Source organism: Dromiciops gliroides, chromosome 6 (genome assembly GCF_019393635.1).
Source record: "Dromiciops gliroides isolate mDroGli1 chromosome 6, mDroGli1.pri, whole genome shotgun sequence".
In the NCBI taxonomy this organism is placed as follows: domain Eukaryota; kingdom Metazoa; phylum Chordata; class Mammalia; order Microbiotheria; family Microbiotheriidae; genus Dromiciops; species Dromiciops gliroides.
In genome coordinates, this window is record NC_057866.1 from 132,267,698 (window position 1) to 132,295,105 (window position 27,408).

General features: G+C 34.6%; 1 protein-coding gene across 16 annotated transcripts in view; it reads left to right on the plus strand.

Annotated features, from left to right (window-relative positions):
• The window catches only part of ADGRL3 (adhesion G protein-coupled receptor L3), a 971,834-nt gene that overhangs the window by 344,941 nt on the left and 599,485 nt on the right, over positions 1-27,408 (plus strand). For all 16 annotated transcript variants that reach the window (XM_043972867.1, XM_043972872.1, XM_043972873.1 and 13 more), the window contains exon 3: positions 11,921-12,186. In XM_043972867.1, coding sequence (XP_043828802.1) covers positions 12,132-12,186 — 55 coding nt within the window. In that variant the 5' untranslated portion in view covers positions 11,921-12,131. The remainder of the gene's footprint in view (positions 1-11,920; positions 12,187-27,408) is intronic.

Below are 27,408 nucleotides of genomic sequence, written 5' to 3' on the forward strand. Positions count from 1 at the left end.
CAAGTTATCTTCTCTGTGCCTTCATTTCCTTATCTGTAAAATAAAAAGGTTATTTTAGATGATCTTTAAGGATCTAGCTCTATGTTCTGTGATCCTATATAAGACTTTTAAAAATTCTTTCTAGAACCTAGAACAAATGGATGTCAGAATAAAAAAAATGATAAAGCATATAAAATATTCAATGATAACATTTTTAGAAATATTTGTATTGTGATTGTGTTCATTTAGGTGTATTTCTCCAAAACTAACATGAATGTGAAAAATTTAGCATGCCATGTTTAAAAGAAAGTTGTTTTTCCTTGAATAATTATAATATACTTCATGAAAAATATTTTATAAAATAAAAGTGAACACAAATTCATCTTCATAACTTGGATTACTTTGCTGAATGTATATAACCTATTTTGTAAATTGACTATCATAAACTTACTTCTGGCTTAAAATTCACTTAAACTTCACTAGAAATTTCACTATGTTGAAAATATCAATGATGGAAAATATTTTTATTGGCCTACACTCTTAGAAATAAAATCATACCAAATGTTTTATTGGATGTTAAGATAAACTCAAGGAGGAATTTTAAAAAATAACTCTCCAATAATAGTTTCCTGCTTAAAACACTTACCACTTTCCAAATAAAAGCAGCAATGATTATTTAAACCCAGTTTTCTCCTAAATATAAATATATTTGCTTTACATGTATGTAAGATAAATAAAACATGTTTCTATAGAATTTTTTCATTAAAATATCATGTGTTCACTTTTATTCACATTCTAATTTACTAATATATTATTTTAACCTCATAATATGTTTATTGCTACAATAATTTGACCATAAATGTAAATATATGTACATACATATATATATATATATATGCACATCTTTCAATATATATTTGGCTTCTTAAGTTAAATTTTGTTTTTCAGATGATCAGGAGTAATTAAGTATTTCACTTTTAAGAAATAAATTGTTCAAAACAAATATTCCATAGTTAATTCTCTAAGTTTTAGTTGAAAAAAATAAATATTTCAGTGTTCTAAACCCTGAATCTCAGGGAATAGAAAGGAAGGAAATGGAGACATTTCAAAGGATGAAGACATTTTCCTAAAAATTATTGTAAGAGTAGATATCAAACCTGATACAGTCTAATTGCATTTACTGTGTATCACTCACATTCTCATCAAACCTTTCCTCTGTCTTTTTCTCCCCTTTTTCTTTCCATCTATTGCTTACAGAACACAGAGATTTCTTAAAATTGGCTCAAATTTATTAATTTATTCATAAAAATATTAATAAACATTTTTATTTAAAGTTTTGAGTTCCAAATTCTATCCCTCCTTCCTTCCCTTCCCTTCCCTTACCCCCTCCCTGAAGTGGTCAGTAATCACATATACTTCATGCATGTACAATTATGTAAAACATTACCAAATTGGTCAGTTTTTATAAGAAAACTTTAATAAAAGAAAAAAATCAATATCAATCAATCAATATCAATCAATATCAGTTCGTTCTTTGGAGATTATAGTATGCTTCATTATTAGTCCTTTGGGATTGTCTTGGATCATTGTATTGCTGAGAATAGTTAAGTCATTCACAGTTCTTCATCAAATGACATTGCTGTTATTGTGCATAAAGTTCTCCTGGTTCTGCTCACTTCACTATACATCAGTTCATATACATCTTTCCAAGCCTTTCTGAAGTCATCCTGCTTCTCACTTCTTATGATACAATGATATTCCATCACAATCCTATACCATAGCTTGTTTAGCCATTCCCCAATTGATGGGAAATCCTTTGATTTCTGATTTTTTTTGGCTTAAATTTAAAATGAGCCTTTTGAACAGTTACATTTTTGTTTGTTGTCTAGGGCAATCAACGAGTGTTTATTAAGTACTTACTATATGTCAGGCATTATTCTAAAGGTCGGACATACAGATATAAGTCAAAAGAAAGGCAGCTGCTGCCCTAAAAAAAGTACAATCTAATGGAGGAAGACAAAACATGAAAGGGGAGCTGTGAAGGAGAGGTTCACAACAGGGACATGTATTTTGGTATGGAGATTCCTTTGCAGTTTGATCCATGTTTAGTATTCTAAAAATAATTTTTCAAGTACTATTGAATGCATTATGTTGGTATAATGCTGTTTGAGAGGTGATGATCTAATCATAGACTTGCTTTGTAGTTTAGTTTTTGACTTTTATTCTTGCCTAGTTTCTTTACACCTGCTTATCTTTCATAACATCAATTCAAAATATGAGGAATTTTTCTGAGACCTCAGTATATCAAACTTATCTTCTGTGGTTTCCAAGTCTAAGGTCACTTTGAAGTAAGTATCAATGAAACAGGCTGTTGCCCAATGGTTTTAGTGTCTTCAACCTTTTTGAAAGTAATTAGGGAAAAGGAATGACTTTGATAATTTACAAATTCCTAAAAGTAGCAAACATTATTGAATAGTTTTATACAGTACTAAAATAATGTTTAATAGCTACTTTTCTCCTATAACTCTTGTCACTAAATTTCCTCTCCAGTTAAGCATTACCATAGTATTAGCATAAGAAAAGAAAGATCCTCTTTGACATCATAAACAGTGAAATATGTACAAGGTCATTCTTCCCTTTCATTCACTGTAGTTTTGGTTTATTATGCAAGATCAAACATTTCAGATTGAGTGAAATTATTCAATAGTACATCCCATTCCTATACCATAAAATAAGGTAAAGAGGATGGGGGAAAGATACCCCCCCCCGAGTGTATTCTGCCAATATAAATCATAGTTGGCATGGTAAAAAATGATACATTTATATACTTCAAACACCTTTTTAAAAAGCATTTTGCTTCCATCCTTGTGAACATCACAGAGAGGAGATGCTGCATTAAAATTCCATAGAATGATGATGAGGATGTTATGGTACACTCAGCTGATTTTTAATCTTGCTTCCCACCTCTTTAAAACTAATCAAGTTATGGAGTTCTCATTGACTTCACAGGGAACTATGCAGATCCTCTCTTTGAAGGCTGTATATATGTGTGAGAGAGAATAATAACCTCCTTCCTTTTATAGGGCATGCACTATAAAGCAGTGCTGTATGTGAGCTGAAGGTTGTGGGGGTGATCTGTTATTCAGTAAATCATGCAAATATTATAAATGTGCTTATGAGTGATGAATGTTGAATGCTTTCCTATAATGTATACATGCATAATTAAATTTTGAAGTTGAAATATCATCTCCAACCTTATTAATTTAATATATTTTAGAAAATGCTTGGCTATCTATCTTTGGTTACTATTGATTGGGCTCATATGTAAATGTAGTGATCTGTGAGCACACAACTGAGGATTATCTAGATGCACTGGTATGATAAAAATATTTGCTTTGCCTGTTAAAAAAAGTGGTGAAAGATTAAGTGAAATAAATAGGTTAATATTTGATGAAAGTTTATGTTATTTTTCCATAAGCCAATCATCTGTGGAAATCTCTATCATTAAAATTGCAATTTAAACAGGTGTCTTCTGTGATACTGTATTTGGTTTGCTAATGAAAGTCATTCTGACTTGTTTAGACAACTAACCATGGAGGAATGCAGTTAACATTTCACCAATATTTCTTAAGCAACCTCAGAATGAGATTTGTTAGCAGATATCTGTAATTTTATTGCATGTATGTTTTAAAATGTTTAAAAGTAAACTACCAGGGCAGCTAGGTGGCACAGTGGATAAAACACCAGCCCTGGATTCAGGAAGACCTGAATTCAAATCCAGCCTCAGACACTTGACACTTACTAGCTGTGTGACCCTGGGCAAGTCACTTAACCCCAATTGCCTCAAAAAAAAAGTGAACTACAACCTCGTAATTGGTTTTGGAGTTCTAAGAACACATTCCAAACAATTATGTAGAATTAATTTTCCATTTTTTTTTGTATTTAAACTACCTGCTATCTAGAACAAAATTAGGAATTCAAATAAAAGACTCTGAGTGTATGTCTAATGATAGAGTTCTTAGTCATTTCAGTAATTTAAGGATCTGTAATTTCTTCTGTGAATGCATTCCCTCTGCACTGCTCAGTAAACAGATACTGATCTCTGTCAGTGCTAATTGAGAGCTTACTACCTCTAACCAGCCCAGTCAAATGGTCATGACATCTTTTTCCCATTCATACACCTACCAACTTTCCCCCATTCCAGTTGCTTTTAGACAGGGTTTATCCTTCCTTAATCATTTTCTTTGGCTCCTTCATAATTACTTTGATTTAACCCTTCCTTTACCACCATTCCCATTTGACCCAGGAATTCTTTTGTTTTTGTGGTTAAATTACTGGGACTTAATATAGTGACTTGCATAGAATAAGCACTTAAATGTATTTTCAATTCACCCTTTCATTTATTAGTAGATAATGTTAGTGCATTTCTATGGGAGGAATATACACATGTGAATGTAGATGTGAATATGGATACACATGCATATCACCTAGTGTCCTAACATATAGTGATGGCCTTCACTGCACTTAGGTAGGCTAGGCTGATGGGACAAACATGTAATAACTTCTTGTTTGGACCACCCTCAAAGCTGTTTCTAAGAGGAATGAGGAATCAGCTTTCTCTTTGCTGTCATAGCCTTTGAGGTCCCAGGGTTAGCTTACATACTATGCTGAGATATAAGAAGATAGATTTAGTGGAAGTAGCAATTTGAAAAAATTTAAAGGCTGACTGAATCATTCAACTAAGACATTCATATGTTCTTTCATTACACTGGAATTTAATTGAACCAGATCACTTGAACTCATTGAAGGCAGCTAGGAATTCTCTTACCTTGTATGACAAATTGGGTTTAACTTTTTTTGTTGTTGTTCTATGCTCTCCTTTGCAGAGAAGGGGACATTTCATTTGTATCAAGAATTTCTGGGTGATGAATATTCCTTCTACTAATGCCATTTGGAACCTTCTCTGCAATGTATTCTCTCAGAACATTGCCCAAAATACTAGGGGTTGTGACTTGCCCAGGGTCACATCACCATTATGGGTCAGAGACTGGACTTGAACCCAGATCTCCCTGGCCCTGAGATAGGTTCACTATCTGCTATACCATGGCTATACTGCCTGTCTTTACAAAGAATAGGTAAATTCTGGACCTGTGATTTCATTGAGATGGGGAGAAGACAGGTGGAAAATAATCGTAGAATAGCAATGTTATTTCTTTATTTTCTGTTTCTGTTATTCCATCACCCACTCACCAGTTGCAATAGGCTTTTTTTTCCTGTTTGCATATTGCCCCCCATGTAACTATGAAATAAAGAAGAGCTTGTCATTTTTTATGTCCTTTATGGGAAGGAACAAGAAACTAAAGAGAACAAAAGTATGTAAATCATACAGAAATTTGATGCCTGTTTATCAAGATTATTTTCTTAAAGAGAATTTGCACAAATAATGGTGTTAGATTAATTTTTCATACTAATCAATTTAAAATGTAAAGTTATAGAAAATGAGAATTTCAACTTCTACAGGGACATATTTTTCTCTAATATAGCCTTAACAATTAAGTTGTATCTTATAGCTTTTATGAAAATAATAGGTAGTTTGTGGCTAGGTTTGTCTATTTGCCTTTGGACCCTTCAACCCTCTTTAAATATAGAAAAATAAAGTCCACTCAAACCATTTGAAATATCAATATGCTTTAAGTTTTAAATATCCTACAAACAGTTAAGTTAGGGGGCAGCTAGGCAGCGCAGTGGATAAAGCACCAGCCCTGGATTCAGGAGTACCTGAGTTTCAATCTGGGCTCAGACCCTTGATACTTACTAGCTGTGTGACCTTGGGCAAATCACTTAACCCCCATTGCCCTGCAAAAAAAAAATAGTTAAGTTACCTGCACCTGAGAAAAGGACACTTTTCTAAACTGTCTCCCCAAGTACCTAGTATAGTATTCTGTATGGTATTCACCTAAACATTTGTTATGGAAAATAAGAATCCAGAGCTTCTCAGTTATTCTGTACTTTACAAGCCAGAATCTGTCAGAAGACACTGATGTTGTTTCTCTCAAGCCTTCCTATATAGCCTTGACCTTCAATAGTTGATAACTTGTATCTATAAATATAAGAAAAGTAATGAAGTAGATGTCCTGGAGTTTATCAAACAGCCAGTTGAAACAGAATTAGGAATAAGGAATTTTATAATTGACAAAGATATGGGGATATTTGCAAGGCTACAGAATTGGACCATAGCAGGGGAAAAATATACAACACATAACAGATAACAGATTCCTACTGGTGAGTGTATTGTTGTTTGAAGACAATTTAAAATTGAAGAGGCCACACAAAGGTATAAGACTTAAGGGTACTTTTTCCTCCTTGCTTCCTTGAAAGCTGGCTTGGGAATGAGCTTTAGAGAAGTCTTGCTCTCACTGCTGGCTAGTTAGAAGCAACTTGGAGAATTTTAAATGGTCCATAAGGACCTTGGCTTTGACTGCAAATGGAAGCAAAAGTTCTGGTTTACACTTTAGAAGTTCTCTCCCTTTTCCTTCTCTCTGCCTTTTTTTCCCCTATCTATCCAGAAGTTTCAAATTACCAAGAACGATTCAACAGTACATTAAAAAACACTGTTTTTAGTGCTCTGTCTTCTTTTACCCAGCAAGATCATGCTCATATTTCTGTCCATTATTTTAATGTGTGTATGTATGTCTATATAAATATGTTTATTTTCCATTATATGTCCTTTAACCCTATCTTTATCCTTTCTGTCTATATTTTATCTTATGATTGTAGCATGTCAGTTACATGTTGTTTAAAGTTTTTAAAACTAAGTTCCTCACAAAAAATAGTTATTAGCTTGTGTTAATTTGTAGTTGTTAGTGAATGTTGATTTACATATTTTATTTCAAAATACAATTTCTTCAAAGGGATCACAGTATACCATAATTATTTATTCATAATGCATCAATTTAATTTATATATATATATATATTTAAAATAAATACTTTATATTTTCAAATAGCACTTTCACCTCTCAACTATTCCTCATGAAAAAAAGTTACAGTTGAGCAAAATAAACCAAAACCTTAACCATGTTTAATAATGTATATCCTATTCTATGCTTATCTACTTCTCTGTCAAAAGGAAGGTAGGACACTTGCCATTAATCCATGTGCGTGTGTGTGTGTGTGTGTGTGTGTGTGTGTATCCATGTGTATGTATTGAACAGAAATGTATTTTCTCTCCTTCCCATAACCCATCTCATTTTTTGGGAAAAAAAGACAAAGACAAATATTCCTTGCTATAAAAAAAATCATAGTCAAGTAAACAAATCCTCTCATTGGGTGTGTTTTTTATATATATATATATATTTAAACATCCTAAATTAATCACCTCTTTATTACTCCTATTATCACAGCAAGAGATCCTAAGTTTATGAGATTATTATTTTAAAAATATACATAAAAGAAAAATATATTCTCAGAAGCAGATCCAGTTATACCACCTTCCATTGGAAGTGGTGATGGAAAGACTGTCAACATATTTAGTCCCCTGTCCTTGAGAATCTTTTGAAGTTTGTCTATGTACATATATTCATCCTTAAATTAATCATGAATAGTGGGTAGTAGTCATTAGATACTTCTTTGATGTTGTTTGACATCTCTAATTTTTATTTTTTTAACTATTTTATTTTTTAAGTTTGTATTCCAAATTTTCCCCCTTTCTCTTCCTCCCCTGAAATTTTATTTAAGCAATTTTATTTAGGTTATGTATGTGGATCATGTAAACATATTTCCTTCTATATTATGTTGTGAAAGATGATGAAGCTCACAAAAGAAAAAAAGAGAACATAAAAAAACTAAAAACAAGAGGCTTCAATCTGCATTCAGACTCCATCAGTTCTTTTGCTAGAGGTGGATAGAAATTTAACTGGGATTTTTGGGGTGGAGCCAAAATGACAGAGTAAAAGCAGTAAGCTCTTGGAACTCATAATAAAATCAATCCATAAAACTTCCAAATAATACCATAGGACAATTCCTGGAGCAGCAGAAACCACAAAAGAACAGGCTGAGATAATTTTCTAGCCAAAGATAGCTTTGAAGGTCAGCAGGAGGGGGCTGCTGTTCCAGGGTAGGAGTGAAGCCCAGTCCTGTGGTCATGCTGACACAGATCCAGTCCCAGGCAGGCCTCACAAGAGAAAGAGACCCCCAGAGGTTCTGAATCAGCTGCAGTGCCAGTGTCATTTGGAACTAAGCTCACAATCTGATGAGAAGGCTGAGCAGTTGTCTGGGGGTGGGGAGCAGCATTACAGGGGTCTCTGCTGGTGCTGAAGCAGAACTTGGGTGTTTCACCACTGCTGGGAACCAGGAAGTAGACTAGGTGGGGGAGGGGCACAGGCTCATCAGAGCTAACAACCACAGCACACAAAGTTTTGCTGCCTGGTTAATTAGCAAGTTGGCCTGGGGTTATCTATGGGCCAGAGAACAGGCCAGGCAAATGAAGAACTTACCCCTCCTTAAATCATACCACCTGGGACCCCCTGAAGCTTGGAACAGTGCAGCCTGGACACAGTGCCCCACTTTAAGAAGAAGTTAAAAGTCAAGTAAAAGAGGGGCAATATGAGCAGACAGAGAAAGGTGAGGACCATAGAAAATTCCTTTAGTAACAAGGATGATTGGGTACACCCTCAGAAGAAGATGGCAACATTAGGGCTCCTACATCCACAGCTTCCAAGAAAAATGTGAATTGGTTTCAGGCCATGGAGGTGCTAAAAAAGGACTTTGAAGATAAAGTAAGAGAGGTAGAGGAAAAAAATGGAAAGAGAAATGAGAATGATACAGGAGAGTCATGAAAAAAAAGTCAACAGTTTGAAAAGCCAATTTGGCCAAATGGAAAAGGAAGGACAAAAGCTCTCTGAAGAAAATCATTGCTTAAAAATTAGGATTGAGCAAAAAGGAGCAAATGACTTTATGAGAAATCAAGACACAATGAAGCAAATCCAAATGAATAAAAAAATAAAGGGCAATGTGAAATATCTCCTTGGAAAAAGAGCTGGCCTGGAAAATAGATCCAGGAGAGATAATATGAAAATTATTGGACTACCTGAAAACCATGATCAAGGAAAGAGCTTAGACATAATCTTCCAGGAAATTGTCAGGGAAAATTGCCCTCATATTCTAGAAACAGAGGGTAAAATAGAAATTGAAAGAATGCACCAATCATTTCCTGAAAGAGATCCCCAAAGTAAAACCTCCAGGAATATTATAGCTAAATTCCAGAGCTCCCGGGTCAAGGAGAAAGTATTGCAAGCAGCCAGAAAGTAACAATTCAGGTACTGCGGATCCACTGTCAGGCTACCACAAGATCTAGCAGCTTCTAGAGGTAGATAGAATTGTTCACCATGAGCCCTTTGGAATTGTCTTGGATCATTATATTTCTGAGAATAGCTAAGTCATTCACAGTTGATCATCCTACAATATTACTCTTACTGTGTATATTGATAGCCTATTCTGTTTTCTTTAGTTTGCATCAGTTCATGTACGTCTTTCTAAGGTTTTTAAACACTTTTATCAAGTAGTGGGTTCTTCTTCCAAAAGCTTGGATCTTTAGGTTTATCAAATCTTATATTACTATGATCATTTACTATTGTGTACCTAATCAATTTCACTGATCTGTCACTCTATTTCTTAGCCGGCACCATGTTGTTTTTTTATTACTACTTAATAGCTTAAAGTACGGAACTGCTAGGCCGTCTTCCTTCACATTTTTTCATAGATTACCTTGATATTCTTGACATTTTGTTCTTCCAGATGAATTTTATGACTATTTTTTTCTAGCTCAATATAAAAGTTCTATGGAAGTTTGATTGGTATGACACTTAATAGGTAAATTAACTTTAGTAGAATTGTCATTTTTAGTATATTGGCTTGGTCTACCTATGAGGCATTAATAATTCCCCAATTATTTATACCTATTTGTATGAAAGGTATTTTGTAATTGTGTTCATAGAGTTCCTCAGTTCATCTGAACATTTAGATTCCCAGGTATTTTATATTGTCTGCCTTTATTTTAAATGGAATTTCTCTTTCTGTTTCTTGCTGGATTTTGTTGGTAGTACATAAAAATGCTGATGACTTCAGTGGGTTTATTTTATATCCTTCAACTTGGCTGAAGTTGTTACTTATTTAAACTACTTTCTAGTTGATTGTCAAGAGTTCCTTCTAAGTATATCATTATGTGATCAGCAAAGAGTTTTGTTTTCTCATTGCCTATTTTTATTCCTAACATTTCATTTCCTTCTTGATAAAGTTAGCATTTCTTGTGCAATATTGAATAATAGTGGTGATAATAGACATCCTTAATTCATGATGTTATCAGAAGGCTTCAGGTTCTCCCCATTACAGATAATGTTTGCTCTTCATTACAAATAGATAGTACTTATTATTTTAAGAAAGGCCCTTTGATTCCTCTGCTGTGCAGTGTACTTAATAGGGATGTTTGCTGGATTTTATCAAAGGCTTTTTTGTATCTATTAATATAAACTTGTGATTTTTTGTTGTTTTTGTTATTGATATGGTCAAGTATGCTGGTCTCTTTTCTAATATTGAACCAGCCCTTCATTTCTAGTATGAATCTTACCTGGTCATAATGTATGATCTTTGTGACATATTGCTGTAATCTCCTTGCTTGTTATTTTATCACATATTTTTATATAATTTTAAAACCACTTTTGTGTATATCTTTATGATCCTCAACTGTTAGCTGCAAGATTTTTGAAAAGGCAAAATAATTATTTTAGACACAAACCTAAAGTATATGTAAAGTCACATGCCATGATTTTCAGCAATTTAGATGTGAACAGGTTGGCTGAAAAATGGATTTTTGCAAATGTAATTTGAAGAATATTTATATTGCTTCATGAAGAGTTATGTGCAGATAACTAAAGGAATTGATTTATATGTCCAGTTAAAAAAATGGAAGCTGAGAACTGAATGAGTCATGGAGCAGATACAGTTTTTTGTTTGCACTCCATCTCAGGATGGTCATAACTAATAGGAAATCATTATTATTTTTATGTGTTTTGGGGGGGCAAATCTCAACTAAGTTGTGGATGGGAGTTTATGTAAAGTCACCAAAATTGGAGTATTTTTTTAAAATGAGCATACAATTTAGCTTATGTTTATTAAGAAAAATTCCAAGGTATGTCTGAGTAAAACCCTTTGTTTATTTCCATTTGAAGGAGTGCATAGAGATCGAAATGACAAAAATTAAAAGGATAAGATCATAGCCTTCCAACTCCTCCTTCATTCTCTTGGGTTGTAAAGTTGAGAAAGTTATGAGAGAAAAATTTAGGAGACAGCTTTATTCAGATATATACATACATGTGAGTGTATGTGTGTGTGTGTGTGTGTGTGTGTGTGTGTGTGTGTTTTACTATTATAACCATTTGTCCTTTTTGGTGGTAGCTGACCCCTGAGGACTTTTCCAACTCTAATAAGCTGTGAATTATTGAGGTTTTGACATTTATCTTATATATATGTGTGTATATGGGTGTGTGTTTAATAATGGCTATCATTTATGTAGTGCTTTAAAGTTTTGAAAAGTGCTTTACATATATTATTACATCCTTAATATAACCCTATGATATGAGTGTGGTTTTATAGATGAGGAAACAGTGTGAGAGAGGTTAAGTGTCTTGCCTAGAGTCACACATCTGGTAAGTATATATGAGTGAAAACAAATTTAGGTCCTCCTGACTCCTGGTCCATCATGCCCCATCTACCACAGCCTAGCTTCCTGTTATGTAAAATTATTTTGTCATAGATCTTGATCTGCAAAATTAAATTTCTTTGAAAAATTAAAGTGAGAATCAAGGAATTATCTAATTCTGAAATCTTGTTGTACATGTACTTATCTCTGATTCTGACCATTTTTATGGTTTCTTTTCTCATTATAGGTCTTGGACTCTGGATATTTGTGTTTTTATTTTTAAAAAACAATTTTTGAGGGAGTTTTTTTTCTTTTTTTCTTTTGCTTTTTTTATTCTCCTCCCTTAAAGTAGAGCCATCTACTTCTTGGAGTAAAGAAGAGGGAACAGAAGGACACTTATTTCATTTCACTTTTGAAGCACTTATTGCTGAGCAACCTTCAAGTTACAGTACACAGCCATGTGGTCATCACAGCTGCTATTCTTCATGATGCTCTTTGCACCAATTGTTCATGGTAAGACCATAATGGACATATATATGGAATGGCTATCTTCTGCTCACTTAGTCATATAAGATTCTCTTTTCCAAATCAGCGGACTAGGATTCAGCAGATTGACATCTGCTGTACATTAATTCCAGGTAGGCTTGAATCAGGGCCGAGTATTTGTACTCTTAAATTGAAAATACAAAATGACTTCAAGATATATTTCCTGAAGTGCACTTTGAAATATACACACCCATAATGTATGTATAGTTGTATTTATCTTATGAATATATGTATACTCTTCAGTTTACCATTAGTAATCTTCTGGGGGAAAACATCTTTGCTGAATAGATTGCATTTTTTGAGGCAGTTTTTTTTAAATGATTAATTATTTTTCATTTCATTTAATTAATATTTATTTCAGTGATATGTGATTCTGTACATATCAGTAATCCTTCCACCAATGCAAATTACAACTTTTCTACAACTTGATTGATGGTTTTTGAGAGTTGCTATGCCACTCCTCCCCCCCAAAAAAAAAATTAAAAAAGAAAACAACAAAAAACAAAACTGTAGGAAACCAGACATAGATAACCAGGTTTGTCTGTTATTGATAGACATAGCTGGTCATCAACTGGGAGTGTTTCCAGTTCGGTAGGATCCAAGAGAAATTAAACTTTACAGACATAGTCATTGAGAACCATGAGTTGCCTCCACAAAAGGATGAAGCATTGACGTACAACTTTATTGCAAGTGCTATTAAAAAGAATAACCCAGAGACCTATGATTGAAAAACTAAATTAAGCTATTTAATTCTTAGGTGATGATTTTCTATTCCCCTACTTAAAAAACAACTCTAGAAGACACTATTACTGACAAGTGTTCTGTTGTTCTTTTTAGAAATAATAAGGATAATTTGCCTTTCTTATTAAAAAAAAAAAAAGGATGAGTGAAATAGACTCCCTGGAAAAACACATCCTCTACTCTCTTGAGCACTTTTCTCAGTTTCTTTATACTTAGCATCATTTTTCAGAACTTAAGTTTGCTAAAAAGAGGTCATTTTAAAAGGATATCTCTTCTTAAGGAAACATTAAGATGAGATCAAATTTCACTTATAATATTCTATCTGATTTTTCCAAATAATCAGGTGAAATATATTTTACTATAAAATTCAGCAAACGATGCCTTTTTTCTCAAATTCTAGAGATAACATTTCCTAAATTAATAGTGTTTTGCATCAGAATTTAACTGGGGTGGCCTAATGAGTAGTATGGTTTATATATCTCACATGTTTGAGATAATTTTAGTAACATAAGAGAGTTGTATTTTCCAGTTGCTAACAAGAACACTGAAGAACACTCAGTTGAAGTGAATTATTTTTCAGGTCAGCTCGCCTTTGTTTTTAATTGATTATGAAAATCCTACCTTAATAAGATTATACCTAAAAAAATGTTTCCTCTTTTCAACAATCAATTGTGTACTGATGGCATCATAAAAACTCTAAACAGTAGTCCTAACCTTTAGCTGCTTTTTGTTACCATAGATCAAATTACTACTATAGGAGTCATTTAAAATTGGCTTTTATGCTGAAAGGTGTCTCTCAAACATATTGCTGTATCAAAACTTTTCAAGATACCTCAAAATATGTAACGACTTAAATAACTTTCTTTGATGACCCTCTGGTTACTAATTTCTGGCAAAGCATAAAAGAACAAAACATACTTTCCAAAGGTTTTAGCCACCCTAATGGAATACATCCTGGACTATATCCAACTTAAAAAATGGATTCCTGGTGGATGGTGAGGTCCTTCATATATTCCAATTTGGAGTTGACATTGTTCTGACTTCATTGTGGTATGCCACATTACAGAGCCTTTTAAATAAGAGCCATAAATACTCCAAAGACTCTGCTATAACCATCCACGTGGATAAAATAAATTAAACAAATTGGATCAAAAATACCTGTAGTCCAGATGATGTTATCAAGTTGGATTACTTATAGACAATCTATTGATTTTATGTCAGTATGTTTGTATGGAAATGTGAGTCTGTATGTTTGTATAGCCTTATTTTGGATTCAGAATTAAACCCAAGGAGAAGAGAAAGAATTGCCTAGAGGAAATTGTGATCTCCCTATAATGATGCTAAACTTCTTTAAAGAAAGGCTCATCTTCTTACTACCAGTATTCTAATAGCCCTATATATACATAAGTCATGGAACACTAGTCTCCAAAGAATTAAAAATGAATATCCCTCAAACAACAATACAGAGCTTCATGGTGAATCTGATTAATCTATCCCACATGACAAATAAGAAACTATCCAGGAGAATTAGAATAAAGGAAGCTATTAAAGCAACATAGGACCAAAAAAAAAAATGAAATTGTGTTGGTCCCATGTCAAGGGAGAAGGATAAGCATTCAATAGTTTTTGTACTCCATTGTATATCCTTTTGATATCAAGAGGAATTAGAAAAATGGAATTCACACCTCACCCCAAATTTAAGCGAGGGCAATGGACAAGAGCTAGGTACCATAGAAAGAGGCATGGATAGGGTTGTAGTCTGAATGGAGGGGATTGCAATCAGAGATGCCAGATCCATTTGAGAATTGGAACATTTGAGTTTCTTGAAAGTCTTTATAATTATACTATAATGATGCAGGAAGGAACCCTATTTGAGTCTGTCAATAATGTACTGATATATTTGTTAGAAGCAATCACAACTTTTATTTAAAGTTGAAAAACAGAATTTGAAAGTTATATATGTGAGTAAATTTAAAGACCATTTGATATTTGATGAAGTATTAGGATCATGTCAATTAATATAGCTGCTCTGGTTCCTAGGAAAAGCTAAGTGGTTCAGTAATAGAGTACTGGGCTTGGAGTCAGGAAGACATGTTCAAATCTGGCCTCAGACACTTACTAGCTCTGTGACCCTGGGCAAGTGACTTAATTTCTGTTTGTTTCTTCATCTGTAAAATGGGGATAATAATGGCACCTACTTCCCAAAATTGTTGAGGGGATCAAATGAGATAATAATTGCAAAGTGCTTAGCACAGTGTTTGGCACAGAGTAAGCACTGTATAAATACATCTTTTAAAAATGCTTAATAATAAATAATGTGATTATTATTATTATTATTATGTTATTGAAAAGCAATCCAAATCAGTTGTAGACATTTTTGTTAAAATTAAGGTGTTTTTTTTAATGCTTTCTTGGAACTAGCTTCAACATTCATTGTAAAATATTTAAATGTGCAAACTCTTAAAATATAAGCCTCTTGTATGTTGGGAAGCTGCAAACAAAAAGGGCTATTGTTTTAATCGGGATAAAGTTTAGGCTGGGGACACAACTCAGGGGTAGAGCATATGACTACTGATTGAGGGGTCTTTGCTTCCCCTCCAGGTACCCTCTACCAGCTCTTGTAGATGTATACCTTAAGCTTCTTGCAAAATGAATTAATTTCCTCAGAACACTGCCTGAATGAAATCTCCTGATGGCTGTTCATTCATTGTACATAATGCAGAAACGAGAAGGCAGCCAGCAAGAGCATTCTCCTGATAGTGTTTTAAATGCATTTTAAAGACAAAAATATCTAGGCCTTCCTGTTCTTATGGTGGCTCTGTAGATGATGTGAAACTGATATTGGAATTCAAAAGACACTGAATAAATGAAGATAGAGAGTTTCTGAATCTCAGAAGCTTGCAGGGCAATGTTCACACCATTCTCATTTTCATAGATTCCTATACATATTCAATTAGATCTACCCCGCAGAAATGTAAGTGTGTGTCACCTTCTGAGAAATCCAAATAAAATAAGGTTTATATAGGAAAGTTTAGTATAAAACATATATAATATTTATAAAAGGTAGAACTTGCTTGGAAGTGATATATCAATAGAGAGGATCATGCTAGTAGTTACAGAGGTTGTAGAGAGTGGTCTAGGAGTGTGTAAAAATAGATTCCCACTGTGTAGCAGGCCCCTTCTTTGTCCTCACAGGAGCTGTATTTGGAAAATGTTCCTGTGGCTTTTTATCCAGAATATGAAATTAATTGTGTCAATAATTTTAACTTTGAATAGATTGTTCAGTCCAGAGGAGTAGGTATATATTAATTCCCTACCTTTGTAGGTTGGAGTAAACACTTAAGAAATATATAAGATCTAGCAGCTCAATATTTTATTTTTATGCAACAAAAAAAGTAGAACTTTTCCCAATGGAAAACAATTTATAATATTTATATATCTATTACATTACAACGTTTATAACTAACCAAAATTAATTAAACCTTTTCCAAGCAAATTGATAAATAAATATATATATTTGTGTATTCAAGTATGCATATGTATTTATGTATAATTGCTTATATATAATAAACATAAATATTTTTCATATGTAGTTTATATATACATATATGCAATGGTACTCATGTACCATGTATATTTCTTCCTCTACATTTATACATCTATATCTATCACTTTATATAGTTTGATGTTGATATAATTTTGATCATTGTGTAATTGACAATCTTTATATTATCATCTAACCAATGTGCAACAACATTCCATATATTGACAACACCCTCTTCACTAACATGTTCATCTATTTCTGTCTCTGTGTATGTGCATTTTTTTCCTCTGTCTGCTTTCCCCTCCTTGCCTTATTACCCTTTAGTAGTATACCATTCTCCGAGGAGGCAACGAGAACCTTGCCATCCCACTTCATATTCTGAACATACTTGATGCCTCTTCACTGTCCTAAGAAATAACCATAGTGATTTATGTCTACAGTGTACTGCTTAGTCAGGAACATTTACAATTTCCCAAATTCTTGGATTTGTAGCATTTGCATGCTGTCATTTTAATTTGATCTCTATGGATTTCTTTTGAAAGTTAGGTCTCAAAGTCTTGTGTCTAACTGAAAACAGAAAAAAAGAATCCCTAATATATTTGAACTTCCTATTCAACCACCCACTGATTATTTTGCTGATAAAATACCAGGGAAAAAGTTAAAATTTTGTGTTTTTTTTGTTTGTTTTGTGGGGGAATGAGGGTTAAGTGACTTGCCCACAGTCACTTAGCCAGTAAGTATCAAATTTCTGAGGCCAGATTTGAACTCAGGTCCTCCTAAATCCAGGGCCAGTGCTTTATCGACTGTACCACCTAGCTACCCCAAAATTAAACTTTTAAAGATATATAAGATATCCCCAAAGTCTTGGTAAAGTTTTAAATGTTATAGTCTCCCAAAAGTCTCAAAACAGTTTTAAGCTTTGTGAATGAGTGTGTATATGCGCACATATGTATTTATGCATACACATACATATTTATTTATCTATATGCACACATATGTATTTGTGTATGCATTAAGCACTATGATATCATGGATTGAAAACTGGTCTCAGATGCCTGAAGACCCATGTGTTAAATACCTGTATCTGTCATCTGTTGGCTATGTGATGCTGAGCAAGTCACTAAAACTCTCCATACTTTATGTAACTCTTTAAAAGTTGCCAAGACATTGTTGACCTGCATTTGTAAAGGAATTTTCATAACTCAGAAGTTCTCTACACTAACAAAATCACAGGTTTAATCCCTGTGCCTAATATACATGCAGATAATTTACATGAAGAAACATTTTATTTTTATCTTAACATATATATGTCTCTCTGAGAGAAACTATTTGCCTTGATTCCCTGTTGTAATGATTGGAATGACATCACCTACTGGAAACTTACTGTAGGAAAGCTCCACCATGAGGAGAAGGCCTCTGAGGGCAAGGCCATGCGGCTTTTCTTTGGCGTTAGGAAGTGACGTTTGCTTGTGGGAGGAAGAAGGTGTGAGGCTGGCTCTCTCGCTCTCTTTCCTCAGGACTCTGGTGGAGAAGGGAGCTAGAAATGTGCTCTCCCTTTAACAGATAGATGAATCTAGGGCTTTCTCTCTCTTTTTACCAAATTCTTATTCTCCTTAATAAATGCTTAAAAGTCTAACTCTTGCTAAAGCTTATCATTTATTGGCGACCATTCATTAGATATTTTAGACAGAATAGCTAGTATTTTAGCCTCTTATACTGTTTTTTCTCAAAAGAAGATTTCCCTAGCAAGTTTATTGCTTTTTACTAGAGTTTCTCTTAGCATTCCTGGCCTTCAAAAATATATTGATTTCATTTATAAAGACAATCTCTTTGGTTTCTATGACTATATGAAGGAAACTTTGGAAATAATTGTCATTATAGATAATATCAAGTTGCCTTTGGCTAATGATTTTAGTAGCAACAGATTTCATTGATGTTGAATGAATGTGTTGAACTTTATACATACATCTCTATAGTCATGTATGCATATAGACAAAGTAGATGTAACATATAACATATATAATCATATATTGATTATCAAAGCTATTTTTCACATCTATATATAATATAATAAAAGCTGAAGATTTGAAATCATTTTGAGTTTAATTTACAATTCAGGGAAGATTTTATTAGTGAGAGAAGTTTGCTTAAATGTATTTTCCTTCATTATATTTTTCCATAGCATTCACAGAACACATGTTTTATTCATAGTGAAATAGTTACTTGTAATGTAGTCTCTTTTTAATTTTGTTGTTTTAGATTAAGTAATCTTAAAAATGTCCAGTTTTTGCTAGGCTAAGTAATTGGTATTGCATAAGGTATCTCCATCTTTATGAACTTGAAGAATCTTTTTTACTTGGTAATAACACATGAGTGTATTGTGGAAAGACCCTACTGAATTCTCATTGGGTGAACTGTTTTACTGGGTATTGGAAAACTATCCAGTCATTGAATTAATCATACAAACTAAAAGGATAAATATTCTATTGCTTTTGTGGATATAATTGTAAACAGTCTGAGAAGACATAAGATAGGGTCACATATTTTCACATTGTCCCTGTACCCCCAAATCTGATCCTTTGATAACAAATATGTTAAACATATTGGTGTCTCTCTGTAAGTTTTCAGTGCTTCCAAAAATGGGATGAAGCAAATAGAGTTATAGTAACTTATCACAAATAAAAATAATTCACCGGCAATGGAGAAACATAAGGTTTGGCAGTCCAAATGAGAGGTAAGCAGAATTGCCTCATTTCCCTACTATTGTTTGATTTAGTTCTAAAAGTGTTAACTGTAACAGTGAACCAGGCATGGGGCGGGGGGGGGGGGGGTGCTGTTAAACTCCTACTGCTCTAATTCATTTCAGAGTGCTTAGTTTGTGTGTGTGTGTGTGTGGGGGGGTTGACCACTTCTTATTATGAGTGTAAGGATTTGATATTGACTCTTAGATTTTTTTTCTTTATGCAAACACCAACTTTCTTCATTCAAATGAATATAAATAAATTGATATTACTTGCTATATAACATATACATATATTAATACATTTATTCATCACTACTAATAATTAAGTGCTTTCTCCCCTGGTTAAAACATTTTAATATTGGAAGCTTGACTTGAATTAACATTCATGTTTACAATCCCAAGAGAATCAGTTATAAATATCTTTAATTTTCACTCTGAAAGAATAATCCATTGCCTATCTCACTTACCACCTAATTTAAGTGACAAATGTCCTTGGGAAGATTCATGCCCATATCAGTTGGCTAGTACACTTTAAGTATTAATTGATCATTCATTTTTCTTTTACCCCTAAAATCAATCATAAATGCCTTTCCTTCCTTTCTAAGTAATAACGTCATAGGTAAACAAAAAGGTAGGGCCAGGTCAACACAAAACACCTGGAATCTTAGATCAAACCTATAGTATATCCATTTTTTTTATCTTTCCATGAGCTAATTAGAAAATCCTTTGGTTCCATACTATTAAAAAAAGTTACAAGTTACTAGAGCTGAAGGAACCAAAGAATAGATTTTCAAGTGAAACAACAAAAAATACCTATTTATCCATTTAACCCCATCCTGGAACAATAAAAAAAATAGGAAACACCTTTTTAAAATGTAAGAAATAGAATTTTTCATATACAAAAAGAATAGGTAGAAAATCAGCTTTGGAATTGCTATAGCATCAAAACAATTAAGGACTGCTACATCATCAGCCCAATATGGCACAAAAAATGTAAGGGCCTGAAGTATCCCATTTCCATCTGTATATCCTGATTACTTCTGCCTACTAGGTGCTGAAAAAAAAAACAACAATGTTTATTCAATGAAATAGAATCATCTAGTTCAGGGCTTCTTAAAGTGTTTCTACTTATGTTCCCCTTTTACCTGAGAAATGTTTACTTGACCCTGGATAGATAGGTATATAATATAGGTATAGATAAACTTTTATTGTTGCCAGATTTTTCACAAACCTCACATTTAGTTACACAACCCTGTATGGGAAGGGCAGAACCCACAAAAGAATGGGGTGAGATAATTTTCCAGCCAAAGATAGCTTAGGTCAGTAGGAAGGGGCTGCTTTGCCAGGGTGGGAGTGTAGCCCAACCCTGTGGTCACACTAACACAGATCCATTTCCAGGTAGACCTCACAAGAGAAAGAGACCCCCAGAGACCCTGAATCAGCTGCAGGGCCAGTATCATGTGGGACTAAGCTCACAGTCTGTTGAGAGGGCTGAGAAGTTGGCTGGGGGGAGATTACTGGGATCTCTGCTGGTGCTGAAGCAGAACTTGGGTGTTTCACCACTGCTGGGAACCAGGAAGTAGGCTTGAGTGGTGGTGGCCCAGGTAGGGGAGGGACACAGGCTCATCAGAGCTAACAACCACAGCACACAAAGTTTTGCTGCCTGGTTAATTAGCAAGTTGGCCTGGGGTTATCTATGGGCCAGAGAACAGGCCAGGCAAATGAAGAACCTGCCCCTCCTTAAATCATACCACCTGGGACCCCCTGAAGCTTGGAACAATGCAGCCTGGAAACAGTGCCCCACTTTAAGAAGGAGTTAAAAGTCAAGTAAAAGAGGGGCAATATAAGCAGACAGAGAAAGATGTGAACCATAGAAAGTTTCTTTAGTAACAAGGAAGATAGGTTACACCCTCAGAAGAGGATAGCAATGTGAGGGCTCCTATATCCACAGCTTCCAAGAAAAATGTGAATTGGTTTCAGGCCACGGAGGTGCTCAAAAAGGATTTTGAAGATAATGTAAGAGAGGTAGATGGAAAAGTAAGAGAGGTAGAGGAAAAAATGCAAAGAGAAATGAGAGTGATGAAGGAGGTTCATGAAAAAAAGTCAACAGCTGGAAGAGTCAAATTGGCCAAATGGAAAAGGAGGTACAAAAGTTCCCTAAAGAAAATCATTGCTTAAAAATTAGGATTGAGCAAATAGGAGCAAATGACTTTATGAGAAAGCAAGACATAATAAAGCAAATCCAGATGAATAAAAAAATAGAAGGCAATGTGAAATATCTACTTGGAAAAACAGCTGACTTGAAAAATAATAGATCCAGGAGAGATAATTGGAAAATTATTGGACTATCCAAACACTATGATGGAAAGAGCTTAGACATGATCTTCTGGGAAAATTGCCCTGATATTCTAGCAGCAGAAGGTAAAATAGAAATTGAAAGAATCTACCAATCACCTCTTGATAGAGATCCCAAAAATAAAACCTCCAGGAATATTAAAGCCAAATTCCAGAGTTCCCAAGTCAAGGAGAAAAAATTGCAAGCAGCCAGAAAGAAACAGTTCAAGTACTGTGGAGTCCCAGTCAGGATAGCACAAGATCTAGCAGCTTCTACATTAAAGGATTGGAGGGCATGGAATATGATATTCCAGAGGGCAAAGGAATTGGGATTATAACCAAAAATCATGTATCCCGCAAAACTGTGTATAACCTTTCAGGGGGAAAAATGGACTTCAATGAAAAAGAGGACTTTCAGGTATTTGTGATGAAAAGACCTGAACTGAATGGAAAATTTGACTTTCAAATACAAGACCCCAGAGAAGCATAAAAAGGTAAACAGGAAAAAGAAATTAAGAGGGATATTAAGGGGCAGCTAGGTGGCACAGTGGATAGAGCACTGGTCCTGGAGTCAGGAGTACCTGAGTTCAAATCTGGCCTCAGACACTTAACACTTACTAGCTGTGTGACCCTGGGCAAGTCACTTAACCCCAATTGCCTCACTAAAAAACAAAAACAAAAACAAAAAAACCCAAAAACTTAAAAACATTAAAAAAAATTTTAAAAAAAGAGGGATATTAAAAGGTTGAACTGTTTATATTCCTACCAGGTAAGATGATATGCTTAACTCATAAGAACTTTATTAGCATTAGGGCAGATGATAGAAATAAATTTTGACAGAGGAAACAGGTCTAAATTGATTATGAAGGCATGATATCTGTAAATAATTTATTTTTTGTTTATCTTTATTTTGTGTGTGTGGCAGTCAGAGTTGGGTGACATGCCTGGGGAAGAGCAGTGGGTGAGTGTCTTGTCACTGGTGCTGGGTTTGGCCTCAGGTCCTCCTGCATTCAGGGTGTGTGCTTTGTCTACTGTGTCACTGACCTGCCCCATGATGACATATTTAGGATAAAATTTTGGGGTGAGAGGACTGCATTGGGGGAGGGGGAAGGGGAGAGGTAGAATGGGGTGAAATCCCCCATAAAAGAAACATGAAAAGGGCTTTTGGAGTAGGGGGAGAGATAGGGGAGAAATGGGCAGTGAATGAACCTTACATTCATCAGAATTGGCTCAAAGACCTGAATCTCATCAGAGTTAGCTCAAGGAGGGAATATCATATACACTCAATTGGGTGGAGTAACCTATCTAACCCTGAAGGAAAGTAGGAGGGAAAGGAGATGAGGAGGGAAGAGTGAAAGAAAGGAGGGCAGATTGGGGGAGGGCCAGGCAGAAGCAAATACCCTTTGAGGAAGGATAGGGTGAAAGAAGATAGATAATAGAGTAAATATCATGGGGAAGGGAATAGGATGGAGGGAAACAGTTAAAAACAGTAACTGCGAAAAAGAGAAAAGGAAAAAAATGTACAAAAAAATATTTATAGCAACTCTTAGTGGTGGCTAAGAATTGGAAATTGAAGGAATGCCCAACAAATGGGGAATGACTAAACAAGCTGTGGTATATGATTGCAATGGAATATTATTGTGCTCTAAGAAATGACAAGCAGGATGATTTCAGAAAAACCTGGAAAGACTCATATGAACTAATGTATAGTGAAGTGAGCAAAACCAGGAGAATATTCTGCACAGTGACAGCATTACTATTCAATGAACAATTGTCAATGACAACTACTCTCAGCAATACAGTGATTCAAGACAATCCCAAAGGACTAATGATAAAGCATATTATCCACCTCCAGATAAAGAACCGATATATTGATTGAACACATACTGAAGCATGCTATTTTGTGTTTCCTTTTCTATTTTTTTTACTTTAGTCTTTTTATATAAAATGACTAATATGGTAATGTTTTACATAATTGCACATGTAAAACATATATCTGATTGCTTACCACCTCAGGGAAGAGTGGAGCATAGGGAGGGATGGATTGAGAGGATAGAATTTGGAACTCAAAACTATAAATAAGTAAGTAAATAAATAAATAAATAAATAAATAAAACATTATATAAACAAAAACAAACAAACAACAAAACCACAATCCTGTATGGGGACACATAGTTTATGCAGGTTTGATGTAGAGGATGGATCAGCTAACAGTTGACCTAGGTTAAAATCTGGTCACCACTTTTTTTTTGTATTGCCTTAAAATCTAAAATATCTTTTTTTTTTTTTACATTTTTTGAATAAAGTGCTGTTGTATATACAATTTTAAAAACCATTCAGGTTAAAATCCCTGTTAAAAAAGAGAGAGGGCAAGACAGGCTGATTTGTCCCTCAGGCTGCTTTTTGCTTACACCTCCCCATCTAATCTAACCAACAATACTCTAGTGTTAATGAAATTAAGAAATCTCTTTTGGGCAGGTAAATTTTGTCTATGGTTTTTCAAGTCCCTTATATAATATAGAATCTAAATTACTGCAGAATCACCCATTTGGAGCAACATTTATTGCCAAATGAAGACATTTAAATAAGCAAGAGAAACTGACTAAGTCTACTCTTCACTATAATTTTATTTTTTTTAGTTCAGGGATCCCTCCTTTTAATTTGCAGAGTCAGTATTACCAATTTTGCAAAAGGGGAAAATTAGGGGCAGCTAGGTGACACAGTGGATAAAGCACTGGCCCTGGATTCAGGAGGACCTGAGTTCAAATCCAGCCTCAGACACTTGACCCTTACTAGCTCTGTGACCCTGGGCAAGCCACTTAACCCTCATTGCCCCTCAAAAGAAAAAGAGAAGAAGAAGAAGAAGGAAATTAAAGGAATAAACACTGACCAAAACAAGACACAATTATCCCTCTTATAGGTGAGAAAATCCTGAGGAAATCTGAAATAATTAACTAAGTAAGTAATTGTTGTTATGAATCACTTTAATTGAAGGAGACAGAATGCAAATCCATAGAAAACATTGGTCATATTGGCAGAACCCAGGAAGAGGAAATAATTAAACAAATTCCATTCAAATGCATATGATATATGGAATATTGATTTACCAAGACACACACACATGCACACAAGTTATAGATTTATAACTACACATATACTTTATAGAAATAAATGCAGGGGCAGCTAGGTGGCGCAGTGGATAGAGCACCGGCCCTGGAGTCAGGGGTACCTGAGTTCAAATCCGGCCTCAGACACTTAATACTTACTAGCTGTGTGACCCTGGGCAAGTCACTTAACCCCAGTTGCCTCACTAAAAAAAAAAAAGAAAAGAAATGTAGAGAGAGTCAGGATACCATAGTTGATTTTAAAGTTGAAACAAGTCTTGAACTGAAAATGTACTGGCTGTGTGACTCTGGGCCAATCACTTAATTTCCAAATATTCCAAGTAATTCTCTAAGACTTGAAATTGAAGAAGAGCAGGTTCCTTTCTGTATTGGTTTAGGGAATGGCTCACCAGGAACTACTTATACAAATGAAATTTCAGGTCTAATACAAAACAAATTATAGTAGACAATTTAAAAGAGATTTTATTCATTCTACATGGTTGGTCCAAGTCAATATAATAAAAATGATGAAAGTACTTTAACTTTACTTCTCTAGCAAATTGCCAAGGGGATACTTTAGAGAACTAGACTAAATAATCATTGGGGGGGGGGGGGAGTTCTTAAATCTCAATTGAAAAGAGAAAATTAAAAAAAGAAAGTAGCATATAATAAGAAAAGACCTGAAACACTATTGTAAAATTATAGCTGTCAAAGCTATTTACTAAAAAGGAAATAAATAGTTTAGTGAAGACAACTAAATAAGAAACAGAAGCTATCATAACCAGCATCCCACTATTTTACATACTAATGAATATGAATAGCTATGCATTTTTTTAAACAAGAATTTCCAGGGAGCTACAAAGGAATATGGCAGGAATTGTGTTTAGACCAACATCTTATACCATCTATCACAATAAAATCAAAATGAATACATACCACAAATATAAAAGGTCAAACTTTCACAAATGAAATTAGAAGTGAATGTAATCTGTCATCTTTCAGGTAGAGGCTAGATCATTACTTGTAAGGGATGTTTTAGAAATTACTTATGGGGCAGCTAGGTGGCGCAGTGGATAAAGCACTGGCCTTGGATTCAGGAGGACCTGAGTTCAAATCCAGCCTCAGACACTTGACACTTAACTAGCTGTGTGACCCTGGGCAGGTCACTTAACCCTCATTACCCTGCCAAAAAAAAAAATAAATTACTTATGCTTTGATTAGAGTTTGGACTAGATACCATGTGATGTCCCAATCAACTTTGGGACCAATATCACTGTTCTAGTCCCCCTAGAGAATGCCTAGCTTCTTTTAAGGTATCTCTTTTCAACTTCAGTACTACCTGTTACCTATCTGTGTGCATGTTCTGTCTGTGTACTTGTTGTCTCCCTCAGGAGAATATAATATCTTTGAGGTCAGAAGCTATATTTTAAAGTCATTGTAACCTTAACATCTAGCATTCAGCATTGCACATAGTAGGTGTGATGTTTAAAATCTAATGTGTGGTTACCTTATCTGCCCCAGTTTGGGACTTCAGTGAAAAAGAGGACTTTCAGGTATTTATGATGAAAAGACCTGAACTGAATGTCAAATTTGACTTTCAAATACAAGACCCTAGAGAACCACAAAAAATTGGATTTGGGGGACATACCTGGCATTGTGCAGTGGGTGACAGTCTTGTGTCTGAGACTGGGTTTTGGCTGAGATTCCCCTGGGTGCAGGGTTGATGCTTTGTCCATTGTGTCACCTAGCTGTCCCATGATGACATCTTTAGGGTTGATTTAGGGGTTACTGGAATGCACTGGAGGAGGGGGAAGGACAGAGGTAGCATGGGGTAAAATCCCACAGGAAAAGACTTATAGAGTGGGAGAAGAGATGGGGGAGGATCAGGGCAGTAAATGAATTTTATACTCATCAGAATAGGCTCAAAGACCTTAAACTTATTAGAGTTTCCTCAAGGAGGGATTAACACACACATACACACCCAAATGGGTGGAGTAATCTATTTACTCTGGGCAGTAAATGAGCCTAACACTCATTAGAATTGTCTCAAAGACCTCAATCTCATCAGAATTGGCTCTAAGAGGGAATAACATATACACTCAATTGGGTGGAGTAATCTCTCTAACCCTGAAGGAAAATAGGACAGGAAGGGGATAAAGAGAGAGGGACAAAAGAAGGGAAGATAGATTGTGGGAGGTGACAGACAGAAGCAAAACCCTTTTGAAGAGGGATAGAGTGAAAGAAGATAGATAATGGAGTAAATGTCATGGGGAAGTGAATAGTATGGAGGGAAACAGTTAACAACATTAATCATGAAAGAGAGAAAAAGAGGAAAAATTGTACAAAAAATATTTATAGCAATTTTTTGTGGTGGTTAAGAACTGGGAATCAAAGAAATGTCCAATTGAGGAATGACTGAAAAAGCTATGGTATATGATTGTAGTGGAATGGTATTGTGCTATAGGAAATGACAAATAGGATGATACCAAAAAAACCTGGTAAGACTCATATGAACTGATGTATAGTGAAGTGAGCATAACTGGGAGGACATTGTGCACAGTGACAGCAGTATTGTTCAGTGAGCAATTGTGAATGACTTAACTACTCTCAGCAATACAATGATCCAAGACAATCCCAAGGGACTAATGATGAAGCCTACTATCCAACTGTAAGGGGCTAAAATTCTAGCTATGATGGATAAAATCTAATGAGTGGTCTCCTTA